Source organism: Python bivittatus, unplaced genomic scaffold (genome assembly GCF_059951505.1).
Source record: "Python bivittatus isolate LINGU-HERP-01145 unplaced genomic scaffold, Pbiv_v1 ctg000730_np1212, whole genome shotgun sequence".
In the NCBI taxonomy this organism is placed as follows: domain Eukaryota; kingdom Metazoa; phylum Chordata; class Lepidosauria; order Squamata; family Pythonidae; genus Python; species Python bivittatus.
In genome coordinates, this window is record NW_028277109.1 from 1,161,575 (window position 1) to 1,184,352 (window position 22,778).

The 22,778-nt window shown below is 54.3% G+C and overlaps 1 protein-coding gene across 5 annotated transcripts in view; it reads left to right on the forward strand.

The window, feature by feature from the left end:
* The window catches only part of SHANK3 (SH3 and multiple ankyrin repeat domains 3), a 317,497-nt gene extending 296,958 nt beyond the window's left edge, over window positions 1-20,539 (forward strand). For 2 of the 5 annotated variants that reach the window (XM_088129075.1, XM_088129074.1), the window contains one exon: window positions 13,485-20,539. In XM_088129075.1, coding sequence (XP_087985201.1) covers window positions 13,485-14,028 — 544 coding nt within the window. In that variant the 3' untranslated portion in view covers window positions 14,029-20,539. Of the gene's footprint in view, window positions 1-2,563; window positions 2,617-2,727; window positions 7,419-13,484 lie in introns of all 5 variants that reach the window. The other 3 variants (XR_015793568.1, XR_015793567.1, XM_088129076.1) reach the window with 3 other exon arrangements.
* Window positions 20,540-22,778: the final 2,239 nt, after the last annotated feature.

Below are 22,778 nucleotides of genomic sequence, written 5' to 3' on the forward strand. Positions count from 1 at the left end.
CAGAGGCTTCATCATCCCCCCCCCCGCACACACACACACACACACACACACACCCTGAGAAGGGCTTCTGCTGCGTACACATTTCTCCCATAACATCCCATTGAAATTGAGCCACTGCAGAGCATGGTCCCTGGCAGAAGAGGGAGGGAGACATGAGGCTGAGCTGCCAGATGTTAAAACGGGCTTCACCTTCTGCTGGAGAGGAAACACCAAACACTGCGCTGGCCACAAGCACCTTCACATTCTGCACTGCAGTTGTGGGTGGCCGGTGCCTCCTGTTGTGGCTGCGCTGCCCTGCCCTGCCTCAGAGGCATAAAACGTGCTCTTGCTTTCCTAGACGTTTCTTGTCCGTGTGCATTTCTGAGTTTAGGAAGGCAGGCAGGCAGGAAGGAAGGGTCTGCCCTGAAGGGAAAATTCCCCACGACCCAGTTGACAGGTGGAGACCACGCAATCTGCTTGAGCCAAGTTTACTGGAACAGCGCTGGGGACAGAATATAAGGTTCTGCCCACTTAAGGAGGGTACAGACAATCTTTATGTAGTGGTCTTATAGGTAAACTGACTATTAAGGATGTCAGATGTCAATCTTATTTTTGATAACATGGCTTAGATTTTCTGCTTACAGTGAGAATACACAGTAACGTGGAGATGGGCACGAGCCAGCTTTTGTGGTCAGTTACTTCCTGGAGCCCATCTAAAAGTACAAGTGCTGATTAAGACAACTCACGAGCCAGGTGCCTAAGCAAGCTGTTAGGGAGGCCTCCTTGAGTCCAGGGCCCCTGGTCCTTTGAAGTCTTGGTTTGGCAGTATTTGCTTCAGCTCCTGCCTGGCTGCACCTACCGTGTAGGTGCTCTGTGTGTGTGTGGGGGGTCAGGATTCCCTAGATGAGGAGGGAGGGACCTGAGCAGAGGCACACGCCCAAGTGGAAGGGAGGGACTGGGGTTGAACTGTCCACCCCAGGACATAAACCGCTGGAGAGGAAAAGTGCGTCATGCAAGGAAGCAGTAGAAAGATGAGGTTTGGGTTCCACCGTCAGGGCACTGCCTTGCTTCGAGACGTGGAAATCTTTCAAGCTGCTTTCTCTGGATTTTGCAGAGGCTCTTGAGATGCCATTTTGCCTCCTAGTCGGGATCCACTTGAAGCGGGGCAGGAGAAGACAGGCCATCTGGGTCCTCCAGCCTTTCTTCCTCTTCGCTCAGTGAAAAAACAAGGAAAATTGGCGTGCTGCACATAATTAGACTTAACACATCTACATCTCTTCCCTCAAAGCTACCCCCAAATCCTTAAAAATCTCTGCCCTGTCTCCTCCCATGACATCACTGTGCCAGGCCCTGTGGTCGCCAGAAACGTGCGTATGCATGTTGTAGATGTATATAATTTTATAGCATGCGTCCCCTCCTGCAAAAATGGTTGCCTGCCTCTGCCGTACAACCTCTCACTTGAGGAGGAGTGACCAGAATTAAGTCTAGACAGTCAAATATGTGTGTGTGTGTGTGTGTGTGTGTGTGTGTGTATACATACGCGCACACATCCTGCCATTATAACAGTTGCAGTTACCACAAGATCTCTTCTGTGAGTAACCATAGAATCCAACAGGTCACATGCACAAATAGGATTGTACTTTATTTTTTCCTCCAGTCTGCATCATGTTGGACTGATCTTGAATTTTATTTGCCAATACCCAGCTTTCCATTTTGCCTTGTTCAAAATCTCAGCGGAGTTTTTCCTATTCTGAACAACTTGGATCACAACTGCAAACATAGTTGTCCCAGCAGATCCATCTTCCCCTCTCCTTCTTCTGCCAAGTACACAAACAAGGAGATCAGCAGAGACTCCGGGACAGATCCTTAAGTTACCAGCATGCTACCTCTGTCGTACTTCAGGAAACATAATCCATTTTACTGTGAACACATGCCAACATTTGTTCTCTGAGAGGCCATTTCTAGCTTGAAGCCAGAGCCCTCTGGCACCTTGGGGATTTGGGATCCCAAGTCCCCAGCCGGGTGCAGCCCTGACAATCCCCTCTGCTGGTTCTCCCAGAGCTGAGCTCAGGATCCAGGTGGCGGTGAGAGCAAGGGAGAAGATGCGGTCTCGGATTCCCCTCCTGGGGGTCGGAACAGGTCTCTGACCTCGGAAGAGAAAATCACAATATCTGGTACTCCTGGCATTGTCTCCTTGGATCAAAAGGCTTCGCCACCTTAACTCAACCTTGGAAAGTTCTAGAAGGAGACGGGTGACCTGTCGGTGGACCCTCTCCTTCTTTTTCCAGCTCTGAAAGGGCTGCCCTGCTTTTGGGGAACAGCCTTTCCTTTGAGACCCATGTTGCACTACATAGTGGCTTCTGTCTCCTGAGGTGCGCGCTTGGAAGGCAGCCCTGCTCTGCTCCGGGGATGACCCGACCCAGCCCAGCCCAGGGTTTCACCTGAGTCCAAGTCCACCTTCTTTTCCTCAGCTGGTCCAGAAGTCAGTCTCTAGTTGGAGGGGTGGAGAGGGAGGACTGAAAAGAAGGATTTTATTGACTTAGTTTGTGTTTGGAAAACCCACAATTGTTTTGTATTCCTACAGATCTGAAAAAGAGGTTGAAGAGAAATAAGCCTTTTAAGCCTTTAGCTTCTAGGGTAAACCTTCCTCTTTCTATATATACTTGCTAAATAATTCTCAGTCAAAATTGTAATATTCTGGTATGAGCTTCCAACTATGGCAATTAACACCTTCGCATTTCCTTGTAGGCTTTGTTGCCACGGTCTTACACACCAAGAGGCTGGCAGGCCTGATCCCAAATGTGGGCAAATTGGGGGCAAATACAGCTCATAAAGGAGCATCTTCGGTACCTCTCGGATGCCACGTAGTGGGAGTCTGGAGCGTTGCAGCCCAGATCCGCAGAACTGAAGGAGGTTCTTCTGGGATCGTGAAACTGTTTTTTGCCACGGGAGTCAGAGAGAGACCTGGCAGCACTAATTGTTTCACTCTGACTCTTTGGCTGCATTAGAATTTTATTGGTGTAGCTTGCTGACAGCACATTCACCATGTATGTTGAGTCATTTGGTAGCGGGCCGCATTCTTTATCATTGTGAGAAATGTGCTGAAGTATCCGTAGACCTGATTTCCATTCCAGACAAATAATTTCTGTGCAAGATCACTATACAACCACTAATGGTAACACCCCGCCCCCGCCCCCCCCCAAAAAACTCTCTAGAAATCTCTAAGAATTAAACAAAGGGATCAAGATCAGTGGAAACACACTTTTCTTGCATGGGACAGGCCCCAGGTTCGTAGAGTTGGAAGGGAACTTAGAGGTCACCTGGTCCAACCCCCTGCCAACACAGAATCCACTAGAACATCTCTGATAGACGGCTAGGTGGACTCCAGTGAAGGCCTGGAGGCCTTCCTTGGGATAAGGCAGCTTCTTATTTCCAAATGAAGATCTAATTGACGTCCACTGTAATTGGAGTTTAAGCAGGGGCATTTCCAGGCCCATTATGAAAACTGCATCTCCCATCTGTGTGCTCAAGTGGGAACCCTTTTCAGTCCAGAAATACTGTTTGGGGTTGTCCCCAGCATCCCATTGTGCCATACCGTCTTCTCCAGCCCAGTGCCCTCCATGGGTTGGGACTCACCAAATTCCCTGAGAATTCTCCATATTCCTGGCAGGTGGGTCTAGAGAAGAGTGGAACTCCGTAGCTCATAGAGGAAGCGGCTCGCAGTATTGAATGATGAGACAAGGACCCTCTCTTTTCGAGTGTTGCCCCTCTCCATCCTTGACATGGAGTTTATCTATCAATGATTTTTGTACCCCAGGCGCCTCTGGCAGTGCCAGTGAAACACACCTCCTTGACCTTCTTCATTATGTACAAGACCAATACCCAAACTTTTATGGCCCCCCTGCATGGGATAATTCATATTCTCAAAGAAAACTGGTATGCACTGCCTACAAGGATACAGGGGTAACAGGGCCGTTACGGGTAACGAGTCATGGCATGCGTTTATAATCTATCAATCCCTGGCAGGCTCACTTCATCCATCTGCTAACCCCTTACTAATCCTGGCTTGCTTGCCCCATTGGGGAGATTCACCATGGGGCCTGGTCCTTGGCTCCTGCATGTTCCTGGAGGGCAGTGGAGCAGGCAGGAGAGATGGCTTTCATACATACTGTGCCCCTGAGAGATGGTTTCAGATTTTGAAGGAGAAGTCAGAAGCATTTTCTCTTCTGTGCCAGTCCAGCACTGGAAGTGACAAGTAAGGAAAGATAAGGGGTTTTTTTGTTTTCAGAAAAGTGCTACTTGAGTTTACAGTAACATAAAGCAATTTGCTTATACAACTTTGGCCCTGAGCCTGGCTTTCCGTAAAATCTCTTTGAAATAATTCCAGCACAAGGTTCAGAGATCTGGCAGCGGAACTTTGAAGTCATCTCATGAAGGGATCTGCATACAGGTGGTCCTCACTTAAAGACCACTCGTTCAGCAACCGTTCAAACTTGCAAACAAGTAAAGTCAAGGGGGAAGCCAGCAGGAGGTCACAAATGGTGACCACGTGACATCCTCGCTTAACGACCTGCGGTGATTCACTTAACGATGGCAACCAGGACTGCCAGAATTGCTGTCGCTAAGCAGCGTGGTCATGTGACTTCACACTTTATAACCGCATCACTTAGCGACAGCAAGTCCAGTCCAAATTGCTGTTCTTAACCAAGGACTACCTGTATAATATTACATGATGAACATACTTCATTCATGTAACTTCTGAGGCACAGCTATGAGCAGAATCCTTATCGCCTTGCAGAATAAAGTTTTCTCCTCTACACAAGGCGATTGCAAGCATGGCATTCGTGGCCTGAATCACTGGGAAACCTGATTTCCATTGCCATTGTCCCCAGCACAATGGTCATCCTGAAACCACATATTTCTAGATTATAGATTGCCTGGGAAGAAGTTGTTTTTCTACCCCCCAAGGCCCCTTACCGTGCTAGAGAATAAAGCCAAGCGCTATAGAGGAGCATCTGTAGACGCTGTGTTGCGGATGGGAGTCTGCGCTTGTTGAAGGTGGCGCTTGATAGATTAAGGCTGAAGGTCATGGCTTTTATTTTCCTACCGCTCTTCCTCCCCTGCAGTGGGGCAGGATTCACCTGGCCCTTCTCCCTGTGCGCTGGGTCGGGAAGAAGGTAGCCAAGAGCAGCCGCAAGAGGTGACTTCTCTTCCTCTGGGTCCAGAGATGGATGCCATAGTAGGCGGGCAGTGGGCGTGTCAGGAAACTTCCTTGCTATCGGGAGAAAGCGCTGTGTGGTCCTGGAGGCGTGATGTGGCCAGGGGCTGGGAGTTTTTCTTTTCCCTCCTCCGGGACCAGGTATTGCGGGCTCAGGGCTGGAGCAGGTGTGCTGGTGGTCCAGGTCACCCGCCTCTTGGCTTTCCCCGCTGGCCATGACATAGCCCGGGGTCCATGCTGCGCTCAGAGGGATTGGCTGAACGGCACCTTGAGTGGAGGGGTTTCTTGTGGGCTCCGTCCAGGGCCATCTGTGGATTAGTTGAGGGGACAAGTGAATTTCTGGGCCTAGTTCTCTGCTTAGAAGGCTTGCCGAGTGGGCAGGCAGTGGCAGGGCAGGAGATCTAGGGCCTTGGAAGTGGGGCAGTTCAATGGGCTGGCCTGGGGGCTTTGGAGAAGAGGGGAGGGTTTCTCTCAGGAAGGGCTTGGAAGGGCGTCCCAGAAGAAGATAGTCCTGCGGGGAACTTGGGCAGGCAGCGAAGACGCCTTGGCACAGTCTCCCCTTGTTCTGCTCTGGTTTTTCCTATTGGCATTTCTCATCACCTGCTGCCCTCCAGACATGCTTGTTTATTTACTTGTTGACTTATTTCCAGCATTTCTATATCACCTCAATACGTAACTCCAGCAGATCGCTATCAGATTATGTACAGCGTTCTGTAGTTCCCAAAGCATATAAAAGCTCTTTGGGCTCATCGCAGCTAGAGAATATCAGGTTGAGGAAAGGTGCCTTCCAAAACCCCGCATGGTGGCCTCAAAGGTGCAGTGGGCTCTTCCTATCCAAATTGTGTCTTTTTGCACAGGAGGACAGGTCTGGTCTCCTGATGGACTTCACTTCTGCTCCTTGTAGTTTAAAGGTGATGCACCCCAAAATGCACTGGAGTTTCACGAACAGGAGAGGCTGATGAAGAAGATTTCTGTTACTGCCCAGCACGGACTTCCAGTGGCCTTTAAGAGTGCTGCATCCTAGGTCTATAACAGGACCAGGTTCTGTTTGTTTTCTCAGAAGTAAATGCTACCATGGTCAGTGAGGGTCATTCCTAGTCAGTGTGAACAGATTTGCTATCTCACCAAAAGCAGAACAGGGTGTCCATTTCACCGTGGACTTCCTTTTTTCTGAGTGGGCTGTTTGGAGGAAGAATTTTAGATCCGTTTATTTGTCTCCTGCAGAATGCCCACCAGCCGAGGGGAGACGTGCAGCTCTAGGGCAGATGAGGGACAGGTGTGGGGCCCACTGGCAAAGGTGCAGTGGACAGCTCTCAGTGAGTCAGAGGGGATCCATTCAGAGGCGTTGAAAGGCCCTTCCGTTTTCTGCAGAGAGGCCACCTGCCGATGCTCTCTCTCACGGGCACACGTTCTCCACGCAGGCTCTCTGGCTCCAGCCACCAACTTTGCAAAGCGGGATGAGCCATCTTGTCCAGTTTGCACATTCTGGGGCACTCAGCAGGAGCCACAATGAACTAGGGTACCCTGCTCTCCTTTGGGCCTGCTCCCCACAAAGCCCATTCCCCTCCCTCCCTCCCTCTGCTCCCCCGCCCAGCCCCTCACCTCTAGCCACCCTCCCTTCCTTCCTTCTGCCTGAAGCGCCACGGCTGCTTTGTCTCAGGCTTTGGCTGACAAACCTGTGTGGTTATGAGCGCCCAGCTCCTTGGGCAGACCTGGAATGTGACTCAGGATATTGAACTGACCGTGACTTTGGTGCCAATGGCCTGGAACCCTTGACCATCTTTGGCTCAGGGCAGGGCTGCTACACTGGGCTTCCGCTTGTACCCCTGGCCAGAGGGGGCTGGACAACCCCCTCAAGCAGGTGGACGATGCGCTCTCGGTGCAGCAGCCCTCCCTCCTGGCCAGCAGAAAGGGAGGGTGGTCTTCCAGCCCTGCTGGGCCGGAAGGCAGCCCCTCTGCTGCTGCGGCCACGCCCAGCACCTCCAGCGCCCCCTTCCCCCTCCTCTTGCCAAGCCTGTGCCCGGCCAGCAGGACATGCTTCTGGGCTGCAGGACTCCAGACCAGCTTGTGACAAAGTCTGTTCATTCTTCTCAGTGTTGTTCCCGGCGCCTTGGACTGATGCTAACATCTTTCTCATTGCCTCTCTTCCTGCTCTCCCATCTGCATGTCTCCGCTGCTCTGTCTAGCACCGCCTCAGGCCTCAGGAGGGTGGGCGAGCTGTGTAAGTGAGCATGTTCTCATCTCATAGCAACCCCATGTTGGTCTTCTGTCCGTTCCCCTGTCCCGACCCTCTTCCTGCTGCCGCTTGTGTGTGTGCCGTGGGCCGGCTGGCTGGGGACTGCAGGGAGGGGGAGGGCAGCGCTTGCAGTGCAGTGTGCCTGTGCCCCTCCCCAGCCCACCCTGCCCAGCATGTCTGTATCCGTCTTGTGATGCTCTGTGCCCCGGAATTCCAGGAGGAGGTGCCCGTCTGCATCCTGAGTGACACCAAGTGGGCCCTGGGACGGGTGAGGCCAGAGCCCCTTGGGAGGTATCCCTGCAAAACTTTGCTTCCTGGAAAAACAAGAAGCAACAGGGTGGGTCACCCTGCCTCCAGGTCCCACCTGTAGGAACAGGCCCATCCTCCAGCATAAAGACGGGCCCAGACAGGAAAGCACCCTGCAGCTGGAAACAGGATACTGCCTTGCCTCCGGAAGCCAAAGTCCAAAGCCTTTTCCTTTTCCTTTTCTTTTTTTCCTTTTTCCTTTTTTTTTGAATGGGCGGGAACTCTAAAGGCGTCTTGTGGCCTGAGGGTCCTGCTGCTCCATGCAACGCCCAGCACTTGTCTCTCGCCATGGAACAGCCCCAGGACCCATGATCCCAGGCGGGCTCTTTCCCCTCAAGGTCATAATTAGGAGCAGGTGATCCCCCTGCCTCAGATTCTGACGCCCTTTTTGGGTACTAATCTTGTTCATCCAGAATCTTCCGGCAATTGGGCAAGAGTAGGGCCACCAGGAAGCCAGTGAGCTTGTCTTCCTAAGGTATCCTCTACAAGTCCAGCTGAGGTTGGGCCTGGTGGGTCTTGCTGCATATTATCAGTAAGGTAGACTGATAATAATGCCAGGCTCAGTAATGCCAGGCTGGCTGATTTCGGTTTCCACCCCGGTACAGTTAGGCATATGCATCAAAGTTCTGCCCTCCGGGAGGCTCCCAGCTCAGCCTACGTGCCACCACCCATGGGGCTGGCTAAGCCGCTCCGACATGAACCACCCAGATTTCCTTTCGTTTTTAAACCTCGTTCATCCATTGTGAACATGAGCGTTGTCCTATGTCAGCTCCATCTACTCATGTGTGATCTTGGAACAATGTTTTGTCTCTGCCCTCCTGCTCCACCCAGTGACTCCAGTGGAGCGAACTTGAGCTTCAACTGTGTCTTCTCATGCGCTGCTTCCTCCATCTTGCATTTCCAAACAGCCTAGCTGAGAAGAAGTTCTGACCTTGAGGAAACAAAGCCAGTGAGATGCTCATTACACCGCCACAGCCGGGTATTGCTTAGCTTTAGGCTGCCGAGTGCAAACTTTACACGAGCGTGAAGGTGAGATAGCATGGCCATAATCAGGCAGGTTGGACGTTTTCCTACGGAGCAGGCATTAGAGTTATTGGCAGTCGTAATATGCGGTCCATCCCATCTTTGTGGAACATGCACTGTGGACGAGAGCCACCCTTTAACTGTGTCCTGTATATGTATTCTCTGGAGCTGAGCTCCTTCTCCTAAACTACTGCATTGCCCACCTGGTGTCCACGCGTGATACTGCACTCAGCCACGGAAGCGATCGTCATCTTTCCCTCCTCTTCTTCTTGCTGAAGTACCTAGTCACTGGGAAGAAATGCAGTGCAAGACTCAGGAGAATCCATTTCTGTTACCCATTCAGAGATAAATCTTGCTCCTGCAGCACAGCGTCTCTTTCTGTTGCAAGGAAATGTTGCAACTGAAAATGTTTAAAGCACAACCACGTTAAAGGTTCTCATGGATTTTTGTCTGTGTGGGAACGTAAAGCAAAGGATTACTCTTTAACATTTTCAATTTAATAGAGAAAGTGCCTGACTTTGCCCAGATTGTGCTCTTTTGTGAAATTTTCTCTAGAAAAAGCCAAATGGGAGGACTTCGGTAAAAGAACAGTGGTTTGAGAATTACACTTTCCATTCAGTGCTCATCTGTTTTGGACACAGGCAGGTGATACTTCCTACCTTTTCAAAAAAAAGAACGTTATTAAATTTCAACCAAGAATAAAGTATAAGGAAACAGAAAAAAGGATTGAAAAAGAGAAAAGATCAGGAAAAGAACGAAATTTAAAGTGCAGAAAAGAAAAAGTAAAAAAAAAAATAACTTCCAACTTTCTTTGGTACAGGTATAAATATATAATACATTCACTTCTTACTCTAATGTTTAAACTGATATAAAGTATTTCTATAACCATAAAGATTATCAATCATCAAAACCCAAAATTAAAGAAAGATTGAAAGAAAACATGGGACTTTATTTCTTTATATGATAACAGCAGCAAGACTCTTAGACGCACAAAAAAGGAAGGACCCACAAACATCTGCGACTGAAGAATGACAGCGAAGTTAATGGAGGTGGCGAAACTGACCGCTTGGGTTAAAGAAAAGACTTTGGCTGGCTTTGTTTCTACTTGGAAACACTTTTGGACTTCTTGCTTGAAACTGAAAGAAGGAAGGTGGTATTTCAAAAAGCCCTTTAGGATTCTGCATTCAACTCAAGAAGATATTCCTGAATTCTCCAGTCTGTCCTATGCTGAAAGCCTTTCTCATCTTTTCACTGTCTGACCATCAACAGACAACAGAGAGAACCCTTTTCGAAACAGGCCGCCAATGGCAAGCTATTCCATTTATGGCCAAGAGCTGTCTTATTCGGCACCTTCCAGATCGCTATGAGTTTGCTGCATTACAAACCCATCAGGAAGATTATGATCCTGGGGAGGAATCATGCCAAGCCCCACCTTCGCTGCCAAGGCCAACCCAAGAGTTATTTGGGGGTGAGCAGATACGAAGAAGCCATTATGAGTCCAAAGTATTCTATAACCGAACTTCTCTTCGCCCTTCTTGATTGCTGTTACCTTACCTAAGGTTGATGAGCCAGAACTCAGAGAGACTTTGCAATGATTACCACGGGTCCTCCTTCAACCAAGTCCCTGGCTCTTGGAAACAGCCTTGTGGCCAAGTGGGGCAAGTGCGCCTCTGCCTGGCCAACCAAGGGTGGATCGGGCACTGATTCTGCAGAGCAGTCTCCAAAACGTGGCCGGTCTTAAGCCCACCCTTGTCCTGGCTCCCAAGCAGAGATTCAGGAATGGTTTTGTAAGGGATAGACCCAGCCCAGCTGCAAGCCACACACAGCGGTCCATCCCGCATCTGCCGGCTAGCCAAATTCTGGGCCACCTTCCTGGGCCACCTTCCTGCTCTTCTGCGGGACAGGGACCTTCCTTGCCTGTGCAAGCAGTAAGGCCTGTCTTGACAATGTACATCAAAGGACTGCTGCACGGTGAAGCCGTTCTTTGCTCAATCACGGACCTGGATCGCTCTCCGTTGCGCAGCGAGAGAAAGCCAGCCAGTGCATCACTTCCTTGGGCGCTGGCCAGAGCAGCAAGCTCTTGGCGGGCCCTGAAATGTCTGCTGCAAGCCGAGGATCCTGTCCTGTTGAACGGTATCTGGCCCAGCTTCCTGAGGACCCTCCTCTCAAGAGAGCCATCGCTTCCTTTCCTGGCTTTCCCTGCATGTTGTAGAAAGAGATGTATTTTTTTACATGCCTTACCAGGCAGATGCGCACGTGTTGTGATGCAAAGCCTGTGAAGCAGAGGCAGATCCCAGTTAATCACTTGTGAGGAAGCACAATTGCCAGTTGTCTGCTATTGATGAAAGTGGACTAGTTCATTTCAAGGTTATGCGAAAAGTTGTAGAGGCTGAAGATTTCCCTGCACGACGCTCTGTCTTCTTGCTTGTGGACAAAGCTGGGCCACCCCCAGCTTCTGCTTGCAGCAGGGAAGGAATTCGGCAGAAGCCCCGGGCAGCTTCTCAGTGCCTTCCTGCATCATCCCAAACCAGTGGGCCCTTCTGCATTGTTGAACCTGCCGAGCCAGACAAGAGGCAGCGAGCAAGCTGGCAGCCAGAAAACCCCTGGCCAGCCGATGGGGTCACATGGTGTCAAACCAGATGCTCTGGAGAGGCTCCCACTCTGGAAGGCCACAATTGTCCTCTTCTCCCAGCAGCTGCCAGGAAGCTTGAGGCAGGCAAAACTAGGAAATCGAAGTCATGCAGACCAATGCTACTGTTATTATAAAGTTATAGTTACAGAATTTTGCAAGTCTGAATGTGCTTTCCCCCCTCTCCCTTTATCTTCATGAGAACGAGGGAGGGTCTTGTCCAAGATGTTTTCTCAGGTTACAGTTCTGGGCCAGGCTCCGGTTTCTTTTCTCTGACCATGGTCCTGGTAGCGGCTCGTCCTCTTGTCCCTCAAGGCCCTACATCAAGAGCGCATTTTGAAGACTAGTGGCCGCGAAGGCCTCTCCTCTGTGACTGGCTCCTTTTATAAAGCTTTGAAAGTTGGAGGCCATCATCACGTCTGAAGGTCACTTGCGGTCAAGAGGAAGCTGGTCGTGTGGAGAGCTTGGTTTCATTGCCCGGGCAAAATGCGCAGGAGTGGCATAGGCCTGTTGGTCACAAAGGAGGGGGCAGGAGGTGCCCGCATCCACGCCCTCTGCACCCCAGTTTCTGAGAAGCCACTGGGGGCCACTTTGTCTGGCCTCTTGCCTGAGCAGGAGCAGGTGCCCAGGGCAGGCGAGCTGCGCAAAAGGACCTTTTTGTCCACAGTGTGTCACGTGCTCAGACATCAGGGGCACATATCTGCTGACTTAATAATGCCTCAGCCCAGGTCTTTCATCCGCATTCAAGGATCCTAACATACAAGGGTGTCCTTGGGTTCCTTTTTCTGAGCTGTGGCGGCGGCTGTTCCTGTGTAAAGCAGGAGAGGGGCTTCCTGCCACCGGCTGGGCCTTTTTGTGTGCATCTTCTTAGGCGGTCCCCCGTCCACCCTCAGGCGGCGGTGCCGCCTCTGACCAGGGACAGGGCGGCTGGTTTCTCAGCATTCCCAGAGGAGCCGCCAAGAGGCTAGGCCTTTCATAGATCAACTCCAGAATTCAAACGTCCCCCAGGCCCCTTCCAGCCCTCTGTCCCCAGAAATAGGACAGGCCGCTAACCTTGCACCCTTGTGCACTGGAGACGTTTCTTCCTAATGGGCTCCTGGAGAGATGGCCTGGAAGCAGAGGGACCATCCCCTGGGCTCTGGCAAGGATCCTCCAACACGGGCAGTGAGTAGCTGCCTCCTTGTTGAAAGGAAGGCCCAGAAGGCCGGAATCTCAAATCCACGGTCAGCAAAAGCAGCAGGCAGAGCACAGTTCGCCCCGATTCATTCCTCATGTCCACCGTGCTGGAAGCGGGAGGCTAAGAGGAGACCCGCTTGCCTTTGTGAGCAGCACTGAGCCAAAGCATTCCCCTCCCAGGACCCCGTTTAAAAAAGAAAAGAAAAGTCACTTTCAGCCCCCTTTCGTTTTGCCCAAGGAAGTACCGCACCCGTTCCCTCTCTCTAACTATCCTGGCCCCTCCGAGAGCTTTGCAATCTTCTCCTTGGTCTGCTCCTAGCAGACCTTCACAGTGCCCTCCCAGGGGGCAGGGGCTTTCCGGAGCTGATGAAAAATGGAACCAAGAAACCGACTAGCCCTTCCCTCTAGACAAGCAACTACTTGCACACCTGTGCCACCATCTGCCCCAGGTTGAAAGCTGAGCCAGGGCGCCTTCCCCTCCCTCCATGCACCTGGCACTCCACGGGGCAGATTTCTCCCTGCTCCCCCAATTCCACCTCTCTTCCACCTCTGTTGCTGCGGGGACATGTTGTGGACTATGGGAACTGAGGACTGAGGAGGGTTAACATTAGCTTTGGAAAGCCGGGGCGGTGATTACTGGGCAGGGTCAGCCGCTCGACTGACCAGCAGTATGTCTGGGAGAGAAGGCGGTGCCCGCGCAGAAGGACCCTTTGTTAGGCAGAAGAAGAGCTCCCGAGGGGCTGGCAGGGGGACCCCCCTGTGGGCGCTGCAGCTTCTGTGGCCCTGCTGCCCTGCGGAGGTTGTGGGGTGTGTGTGTGTGTGTGCACGTGCACCTGTTCATGTCTGGGAACCTCTCTCACCACTGCTTTTGCCGTGTCTCTCTCTCTCTCTCTCTCTCTCTCTCTCTGTCTTCACAGACTTTTCAGTAGTTTAGGAGAACTAAGCACCATTTCCCAGCGCAGCTCTGGCACCACCTACACCGTGCGTCCTGGCAGCCGCTACCCTGTGACCCGCCGCACTCCCAGTCCGGTAAAGCCTGCCCTGGATAGGACAGACCCGCTGAGCACCGTGCGGCCCTACGGGCTCACCCCGCCCACCATCCTCAAATCTTCCAGCCTTTCCATCCCACACGAACCTAAGGAGGTGCGCTTCGTTGTGCGCAGCGTCAGTGCCCGGAGCCGCTCCCCGTCCCCGTCCCCCTCCCCGGGCCCCCCCCTGCATACCCTCCACCCCCCTCGGCCCTTCATGCAGAAGCCCCTCCAGCTCTGGAACAAATACGACGTGGGGGACTGGCTGGAGAGCATTAACCTGGTGGAGCACCGAGACAAGTTTGAGGACAATGAAATCGAGGGCACCCACCTGCCCGCCCTGACCAAGGAGGACTTTGTGGAGCTGGGGGTGACGCGGGTGGGGCACCGCATGAACATCGAGCGAGCACTCAAGCAGCTGGCAGACAGCTGACCATCCCGGCAGCCCGGGCTCCTCTCCCGGGGCCACGTCACTCAGGCGCAGGCAGGGCATTTCTGCTAGGCCAGTAGGCAGGAACCCACCGGACCTCTTCCTGTCCTGCTCGGACTGCTGCACTGAAGGGCAGGGGGCCAGCAGGTGGGCGGGCACCTCCTCTCTTTCCCGACCCACAGGTCCCCAGCCACCCTGGCGCAGAGCCCGACGCCTTGGGAACAGGCACGGGGCACGGAAGCTCGCCCCCTTGCCTGCTCTGCGCCCTTCCCCAAGAGAGTCGCTGCGGGACAGGCGGTTCCGGGGAAGGAGAGGTACTCCCTCTCGGAGAACACTTCGGTAGCACCCAGCACCGGCCCAGAGGGGAGGTGGGAGGGGTGAGGCACTGAGAGGGAGGGGGCCAGTGTGCTGGGGTTGCAAGGCTCTGGCCGGGCCTTGACGGACAGTATTTGTACTCTGTGGTGCTGCGGTTGCTTGCGTCGCGTTCGTCCTTTGGAAGGCCAGATACTGACCGACGGGGGCATCTTGGGGAAGGGGCCACAGGGAGCCTTGCTTGCACCCGAGCAACTGCTGCCGGAGGAATTCTCCCTGTGAAGGTCAGCAGGAGCTCCTAAGAGAGGCCGCGGAGCAGGTTGGGGGTCCGGAGAGGGGAACGCTGGTCAGCAGGGCTCCCACCCATCCCAGTTCCTTCCCCCCGGCCCCGCCCAAGGACCATGGCCGGGAAGACGAGAAGACAGCGTGCCTGGCACGAGACAGAGACCCCCTCACACGGAGAGCAGGCCCTGCCTCGCGGAGAACTGCCTCCTTCGCCCCTGGCGAGCGGGCGGGCGGGCGGGCGGGGGGGAATGATGTCGCATGGATCGAAGCATGCTTGGGGCATAAAGGGGAGGCGACGGGCGGATCCGGCAGCTTCTGCTTTGCCAGCCTTCACGGGGGAGGGGGGAGGTCTCGTTTGGCTCTGGGGGTGCGGGACACATTGAAGGGGTCTCTGATCTCTGCATTTCTGTAGGTTTGGTGATCCAAACGAGAGGATGCCCAACAGCAGGATCCCACCCCCACTCTGTCCTAGTCACTCATTTTTGCATCTTTTTAATCAGCTATATATTTGAAAAGGAAAAAAGAACAAATATCTATATATCTATATCTATAGCCACCTTGTTTTGTTATGGTTTACTAAAGCTCTATCTTGCTGGGGGGAGGAAGGGGCCTCGTGGCTCCTTCCTGCAATGCTTGTGGGAGTTTTTAGTGACTGAATGAATGTGAAAAAAGAGAGAATCTTTTTAAAGTTCCTTTTAGATGTTCTGAATTTTAAAGATTTGGGGAGAAACAAAAAGGCAACATTGCACTTGCTTCTGGGGACGCGTAAAGTCTTCCATTCTTGCTGGACAGGCCCTGACCGGAGGCAGCTGCTTCCGCCTCCCTTCCCACACACACACACACACACAATTGTTTGTCCCTTGCTCGAGCCCCTTCCCCTGCTTCCCTGGAGGTGGGGTGGGGGGTAGGAACAGAGCGAAGCAGATGGGGAGGAACCCCAAGTCCTCAGCCTTTCCTTTGCCCCCTTAGTGCCATGGGACCCCAGCCGCAAGGGCAGCAGAACCCCACGGCAGAGCTGCTGCGCCAGAGAACCGCGGAGGGTGGAGAAAGAAGGAAGGCCTCGCTGCTTTGCAGAACCCACCAGCCCCAGGTCCTGGGGGAGGACACCAGCCCGGAGGAGCTCCCAGCTTGGGCCCGATGGCATAAATAGCCGAGAGCCGGTCTCTGGTCCCGGCGACAGGCCTCTAGGGTGGGCGCCTGGTCTGTGCCCCTCCTACCCCTAACCCTGGCCCCAGACCTGCACTCTAGGGACTTCTCAAGGGGTTTTGCTCCCTATGGCCCTCGCCTGGAGTCAAGAGGAGCCTGGTGGCACCTTTTAAGATGAGCCCGTTTTTATTTTAAGGCAAAACCTTTTATTTTAAGGCAAAACCTCCTAGACCCTCGCTAGCCCTCGCCCATCTCTGACCTTTCCCAGCTTATTTTCCATTTTTACAAATCGCGGCCAACAGCAGCCTGCTTCCTGCCAAGGGCTCTACCAAATTTCAGTGGGGGGGGGAGGCTGGCGAGTGCATGGTCTCTTCCCCCGGGGGCGGCCAGCCTAAAGGCCCAACGAAAGCTGGGTAGGGAATGGGCGGGGCGGGCCCCTCTCTTCTCCCTGCAAGGAGCTCAGCAGGTCTTTGCAGCTCTCGGTCTGCTGGGAAGCCCAGGAGCTCTTGCTAAGCCAAGGGCTCCCAGATCGACCGCAGAGCCCAGGGACCATCAGGCCATTTCTGCAGCTTCCCACCTGACCCCCCACCGAGGAACTGATCCCCCAGGGCAATGCGAGTGGGGAATACAAGGCCCGTCTCCTCCCTCTCTCTGCACAGGCACTCCCCATTGGTGGCATCACCCAATTTTAAATTTCATAGTAACAGGAGGATGAGGAAAGAAACCAAATTCCAAAATTTCAGGGCTTCTGAAAAAACTAAGAAGCCCCCACATTCCGTGGCAGATACCAAAATATGTACTTCTTTTTCCCCTCCGTATGAAAAACTTGTTTGGGTTAAGCAGGGCATGTCCCGCATCTGGTGCTCTCCCACTGCGTTCGGCTGCGGCTCCCCTCATTCCCAGCCGGCGTGGTGCAGTGGAGCGCTTCCTGAGACCTCCTCTCGGAAGGCGCCCGCCCCCTGTGGGGCCCCACCAGCCCTGCACCCCCCCAGCCCTCGACGCGGAGCCCTCGGCTCGTTCTCCAGAATGCGGTTTGCCTTGCCAGGAAAGGCGCGGGCAGCCCCAGGAGGCCTCCCCGGCCTCCAACGTGGCCTCCCAGGTCCTGCGGGGCCTTCGCTCCTGCGTTGGGCGGCCTCGCCGTCTCCAGACTTAGTGGAGCCCAGAGGGGCTGCACGTTCGCCCCAGGGCACCTTGTGGCCCTGCACAACTAACTCCGATGTGGGACAAGCTGCCTTTCTTTTAGGTGGCTCCCTGCGCCCCAACCCCGCATACCGGTCCTCCCCCGTCAGGACAGCATCTCACGTGGGGAGGGGGCTGTGTAGTCCACGAAAGCAGATGCCTTAGAAAGGAAATAAAGTGCTAAAGGCTGGCTCTTTTTTGCTGCCAGAGACAGGCAAGATCAAACCGTGGGACCCATCATACCTTTCCTCAAAAAAGCAGCAAAAAATCAGCAAATCCCATCTTGATTTCAGAACGTTTCCCAAGTCTTCAGAAGGAGAATGCCTCTGCCTTTCTCCAGGGTGAGGGGCTCTCCCCTGGGATGTGGCCCACCTCAGCTTCCAGGCTCTCGGCGGCCCAAATAAGCACCTCACACACGCACCCCGGTTCTTCTGGAGCTGCCACACATCAGCTCGTCAAGGGTGGCGCGCAAGGCAGTGAGCGAGGGTGCCAGCCTTTGAGCCAGCCCCCGAAATGGCTCCTTGCAGCTCCCAGCCTGCCCCTTCTTCCGTCCCCTGGCCAGGGAAGTCCACCGTTCGTCAGGCTGGCTAAGTTACGTGCCCGAGTGCGGCAGGCGCTTCCTCCGGTCCACGCCTCGTGGATTTGGCGTCTCCGTCCCTTTTGCAGCTGTTTCTGGGACAAGAGGAGACCATGTCTGCCTGCCCTCCCGCCTGCCCGGCCTCCTCCCTGTGGAGGCCTGAAGACTGCAGACCTTCCCCTCGTCTGCAGGAAGTTCATTTCGGGACTGGGGAAGCTGGATGCCGCCTTCTTCTCGGGGAAGCCTCCTCTCCCTGGTGCTGTGTTCCCCCGAGCAGGCTGAAGAGCAGCAGGGAGACGTCTCTGCTCTCCTGCCAATCAAGAAGGCCAGTGTAGCCCCCCCACTCCCGTGGGGGCCGCCCAGCTTCTCCTGCTAAGCAGCTGCAGCCGTAACTGTGTTTGCAAACACTGCGTGACGCCCCCAGTGCGCACCGGAGGCCTCAGGCCAACCGGCACGGGGCCACCACGGCTAAGTCCCGATCAGGCATAGCACGAGGGAAACCAAAGCCCGGCCAAGTCCTGTCACGTGGCCGGCGCCTGATGCTGAAATGACCCCTTGGTCCCCTTTTCAAAATCTTGTCAGTGCTGGGCCAGAAAGAGCCGAGCACAACCTGTGACCCCAGCGCTCAAACTCCAGGCTTTTGCAAGGAACCGTTTGAGCCCCTTCCTGCTGAAGCAGAACTACTCCTCCCTTCCTTCCCCCCACAGCCCCCACCCCACCCCCAAATAAAGGTCAGTGATAGAAATAAATGCAAAAGCTTGGCCCGCCCCTTCCTCAAGCCCAAATCTCCTCTTCGGAGGCCTCCGTAAGCTTCAGGAGATCTGTTTACTGTGCGGTGAGGCCTCCTAACCCGAGTGGAGCCAGGTGTGCCGGGGGGGTTGGTGGGGGTGGGAAGTTGCTGCACGACAACATCCTGGTGGAAATGCAATGGTGCATTTCTAATTGCTCCAGGGGAGCTCGTCCCCTTCTTCGCAGGCTCCTCTTCTTCCAGACAACGGCTCTGTCCATGCAGGGTGTTCGGGTCGGGGCACGCTGTGCCACCTCTGGGTTCCCCTGGTTTGTCTTTCTGGGTGCACGTTCAGCCCCCGCTTGCAGAACACATTACGAGCATCTGTTCACAAACCAAGAGCACGGATCGATCTTTTTCCACTGCAAAGATACTTGAGCAAACAGCACGCTGGTGTGCAGAAGTGCCCACGGGGAAGGGTCAAAACCAGCGAGGTGGCCACACCAGCGAGAGGGAAGCGCAGGGTGCGTAAAGAACAGGCCGAGCTTTGACTGCACCGTCCCAGCTGCCACCTCGACTCTTTTGACCCTAACCTGAGGACTCCCCTGCTGGCGTGGAAAGCGAGGATTCGAAGCCCGACATGCTCGGGGGCATCAGGTTGGGAGACACTGTCCTGCAGTGAAAAATGCCCAATTTTTCCATGTGCCTGGCAGAGTGAGCCAACCTCTTCGACCCCATTTCTTCCAAAATAACATAAATAGCCACAGCTGATGTCCTACTGCCCAGTGGGGGGTCTGCGGCAGCCGAGTACCTTCCCAGTCACCCCCTGAACAGGAAGTTGGCCAAGTGCGCGTGTGCACACACACACACACATGCACACACACACCCCAGCAGGAGGCAGGAAACCAGCGGAAAAGGTCACAGATCGCTGCTTTGATAGGGCACCTTGATATAGAAATACAAATTCAAAAAATTAGCCAGGCAGAGCAGGGAAAGGGGCTGGGTCTGGCCTCTGCCAGAGGAGGAGAAGCAGCCACAGGTTGAGAGCACGTTCTGATTTCCAAAGGGAACCATGGTTTGTCCACAGAAAACCCATGGCTTCCTCTTGGTTCAGCTCTGGGCTTTGCAAGGGAACGGGGGACACAGCCCCGTCCCCCGCAAGGGCCAGCTGGAGGAGGAAAGGGGAGAGGAGGGAGCAAGGCCTCTCGCCACGTCCAGCCGGCTGCTGGCTGACCAGCTTTGCGGAACGTGCTGCGCTCCTCCCCCGGCCGCAGCATCCCGGACTCCGGTGCGTGCGAGTCGTATCCTGCCTGGCAGGCTTCATCAAGGGCGCCCCTCATCTGCTTCTGCCTTTGCTTTCCCAGCTGCCGGGAGAGGCTTGGTTATGGCTTGCTTCCCTTCATGCTGTGCACTAGACTGGCTGCCTGCTAGAAGGAGCCGCCTGCGGCTCCGCAAATGCCCAGGCCGGCCTCCGTGGCCCTTGGCGTCAAGGCAGCCGGCGCTCCCTGCATTTGGCTTCCGGCTGGAGCGAAGCACACCGCTTTGCATGCGCCAGCTTGCACTTTCCTGGTTCGGACTGCGCCCCCCTCCACCCCGGGGACGGGGCCCGCCTGCCTGTACCCAAGGCCTTCCGAGCAAGCCTGTCCCTCCATTCCCCAAAGCCGTGCCAGAGAAGGCCAGCAGGGCTCCCGGGAGGGCAGCTCAGCAGAGGGGTCCTTCTGGGAGCCCACCCGGGTGGGCAGCCTCAGCTGCCCCGGAGCTACTGTGATTTTTCATGGCCTCTCAGTGACTTCTGTTACCTCCTTGATAAAGCTGGGTCACAAGGTTTTGCTTTGGGATTTTTTTAAGGCTGCTGGTTTTTATTTGGGGTCTTGATCCGGCCCGCTGGTTCCTCCATCGAGAGACTTCCGTCGCCTCTCCAGACGTTTGCAACAGGCAGGAGCACGCCCTCCGCAGCCTCTTCTCGACAGCAACTGCTGCCTGTCGGGGGCCAGAAACAGAGCAGGGTTTCCACTCCTGGGTCCCAGGACACAAACGCACACAGACGAGGCCCGTGGCCTCACGCCCTGTCTGTCACCCACCCCCCACCCCCCACTCTGCTGCTGTCCCCCTTGGTTTGGTTGAAGGTTCATTAATTGACAGGGTCCGTTTGACGTCACCCTTATTTTATAAAGATTTCCTGAGGAATTTCTCCTTCTGCAGAGTAAGGGAGGCCTGACTCGCTCACCTCCCTACCCCGATGTTGTGATACGCCCCCCCACACACAGAGATCTATGTTTCTTATTATTATTATGATTATTATTATGATTATTATTATGTAATAAATTTATAAGAAATCACTTGGCTCTTCCTTGGTTATTTGCTCTGTCGAGAGGTGAGGTTCAATCCTACGCCCATTCCTTGCCCTGCACAGGTACGGTTTAAATGCACCTGTAAGTCTGGCACGTGGGGAGCCAATGTCGGGGTGCTCAATAGCAGGTTGGGCATTGGCGCTCGCCTTAATATCTCGGCACAGTTTGGCCCGTGTTCCGAGTACCGTCCACGCCTGTCTCCTGCAAGCCACGCTGGCTTAACGTTTGCAGACGTCCTGAAGGAAGCTGAGCCCAAGAGAGGTTTCGGCTTTCCGGCCATCTTGGATCATTCAGGAGCTCCGTGACTGGCCCATTCAATGGACCGGGCATGTCGTACAGAGAAGAGAGGACGGAACCGCTGGATCACGACAGCTGTGCTGCTGGGAGGGGTGACAGGAGGCAAACACGGTGAAGGGAGGGAGAATCACACTAGTTGCACCGGGGGCCTTTCCCCATATCCATGTAACCACAGCACGAACATACCACGGCTGCCTCGTTCTTCTGCCATGTCCTTGTGATGTTCCTGCCTTATCCCCAACCCAGGCCTGAGGCACCCTTGGCATCTTCCCCCTTATGCAGGCGAAGGCTGCTGCAGTTCTGCCATGGGTGGACCAAACAGATACCCACTGGCCACTTTCGACTATTGTGGACCGGCTACTGCCCCTCTGGCCCCTGGACACTGTCTTCCAGAGGGCATCAGCTCTGGGCACCAGGAAAGTCCAGTTCTTCCATGCAGGCCTCTCCACCTAGATCTGCCAGGTATCTAAGTGGTGGTGGGCAAGGGGCTGCAGGATGATATGGGAAAAACAGAAACCTTTCTGTTGCCGCAGGACACAATTCACCCCACACCTATCGGCTATTTTTAAGTTGCTTTTGAACATGGACTCGGTGGTCTTCGGCAGTAAACCCAGCCCCCAAAGGGGCTCTGGTTTGGGGCGACCATCTTTTGTACATGGATTCCAAAGGAAGGGCAGTCAATTGATCTCAGCGGATCATTGGGCTTCCTTTGGACTCTTGTTTAGCCCCAAAATAGGCTGAGTGAGTTTTGAGAGATCACTCGAGCCATCTGTCAAAACCTTGTAAGGAGAGTGACTGGGGATATTTTCCCACCCGCGAGAGCATTTGGTGGGAGAGCAGGGAAACTAAGCCAGCAGAACCCACCAATCCTCATCCTTAAGATGCCACCTTAAGCAAAGGAAGCACCATTTGCCAGCACTGTGCAAGTCAACATTCACGCTGGTAACATTTTCGGCTGATTCAAGGACTGGTGTAGGCACTTTAGCGTGGCTCTTGGGAAGACTCCATAGATTCAGGGACCACGTTTACGTGACCTGTTCAGCCAGACTCAGTAAACCCCAACACTGCATTTGCATCAATGGCTACGCTTGGGCCGAGTTCGCTTTTTTGGTGTCTGTGTCATGCGAAGCTGGCACGTCTGGTTCACTGTGTGATATGAAGCAGGAAACAGACTCGTTCGGCAACAACGTGGGCAGGGTGGGCCAGCCCAGCCAAAAGGTTTAATCACCCAGAGGGCACAGGAGCTTTTCTTCCCACGGCCTCCAGGACCACAGCGCGCAGCTGCCTTCTTCGCGCAGCACAGCGCTGCCGCCTGACTGTCGCCACACTGCAGGCAGCCCTGCAAGCTGGAAATAAGCCTGGGGCTGGCCCCGCTTCGGGGGCTTAGGCACCAGCCCCGCAGATCCCCTGCGACTGTGCGGTGCTGTAGACTTCCTATACCTTGACTCCCTTGAGGCATGATCATTGGTCCCACTTGGCTATGGAGGGCATTCGTTCTGGCCCTCCACGACCTCTCCGCATTTTCAGTGTCATTGGCCATGGTACCCTCTGGGCCAGGTTGCAGCGGGGGGGCAGGATGTTGGCTGTTCTCCTGTTACTGTTGGTGGGAGGGGAGCAGCCTTAAGTCCCTGGCTTGCGGGGTGCCCTAGGGCTCCCACCGTTCCCCATGTTTGTTTAGCATCTACATGAAACCACTGGGGAGGCATCATCAGTATGCTGATGAATTCAATTGTACATCACCGCCCCAGGCCAAATGTTGCTGTCAAGTTGTCTCAGTGTCTAGGGCCTGGGGGTCTGGAGGGGGAGAAACACGTTCGACTCTATCCCAGGAAAACTGAGGGGCTATGGCTTTTGGGGCCCATGGATCCCAAAACTAGGC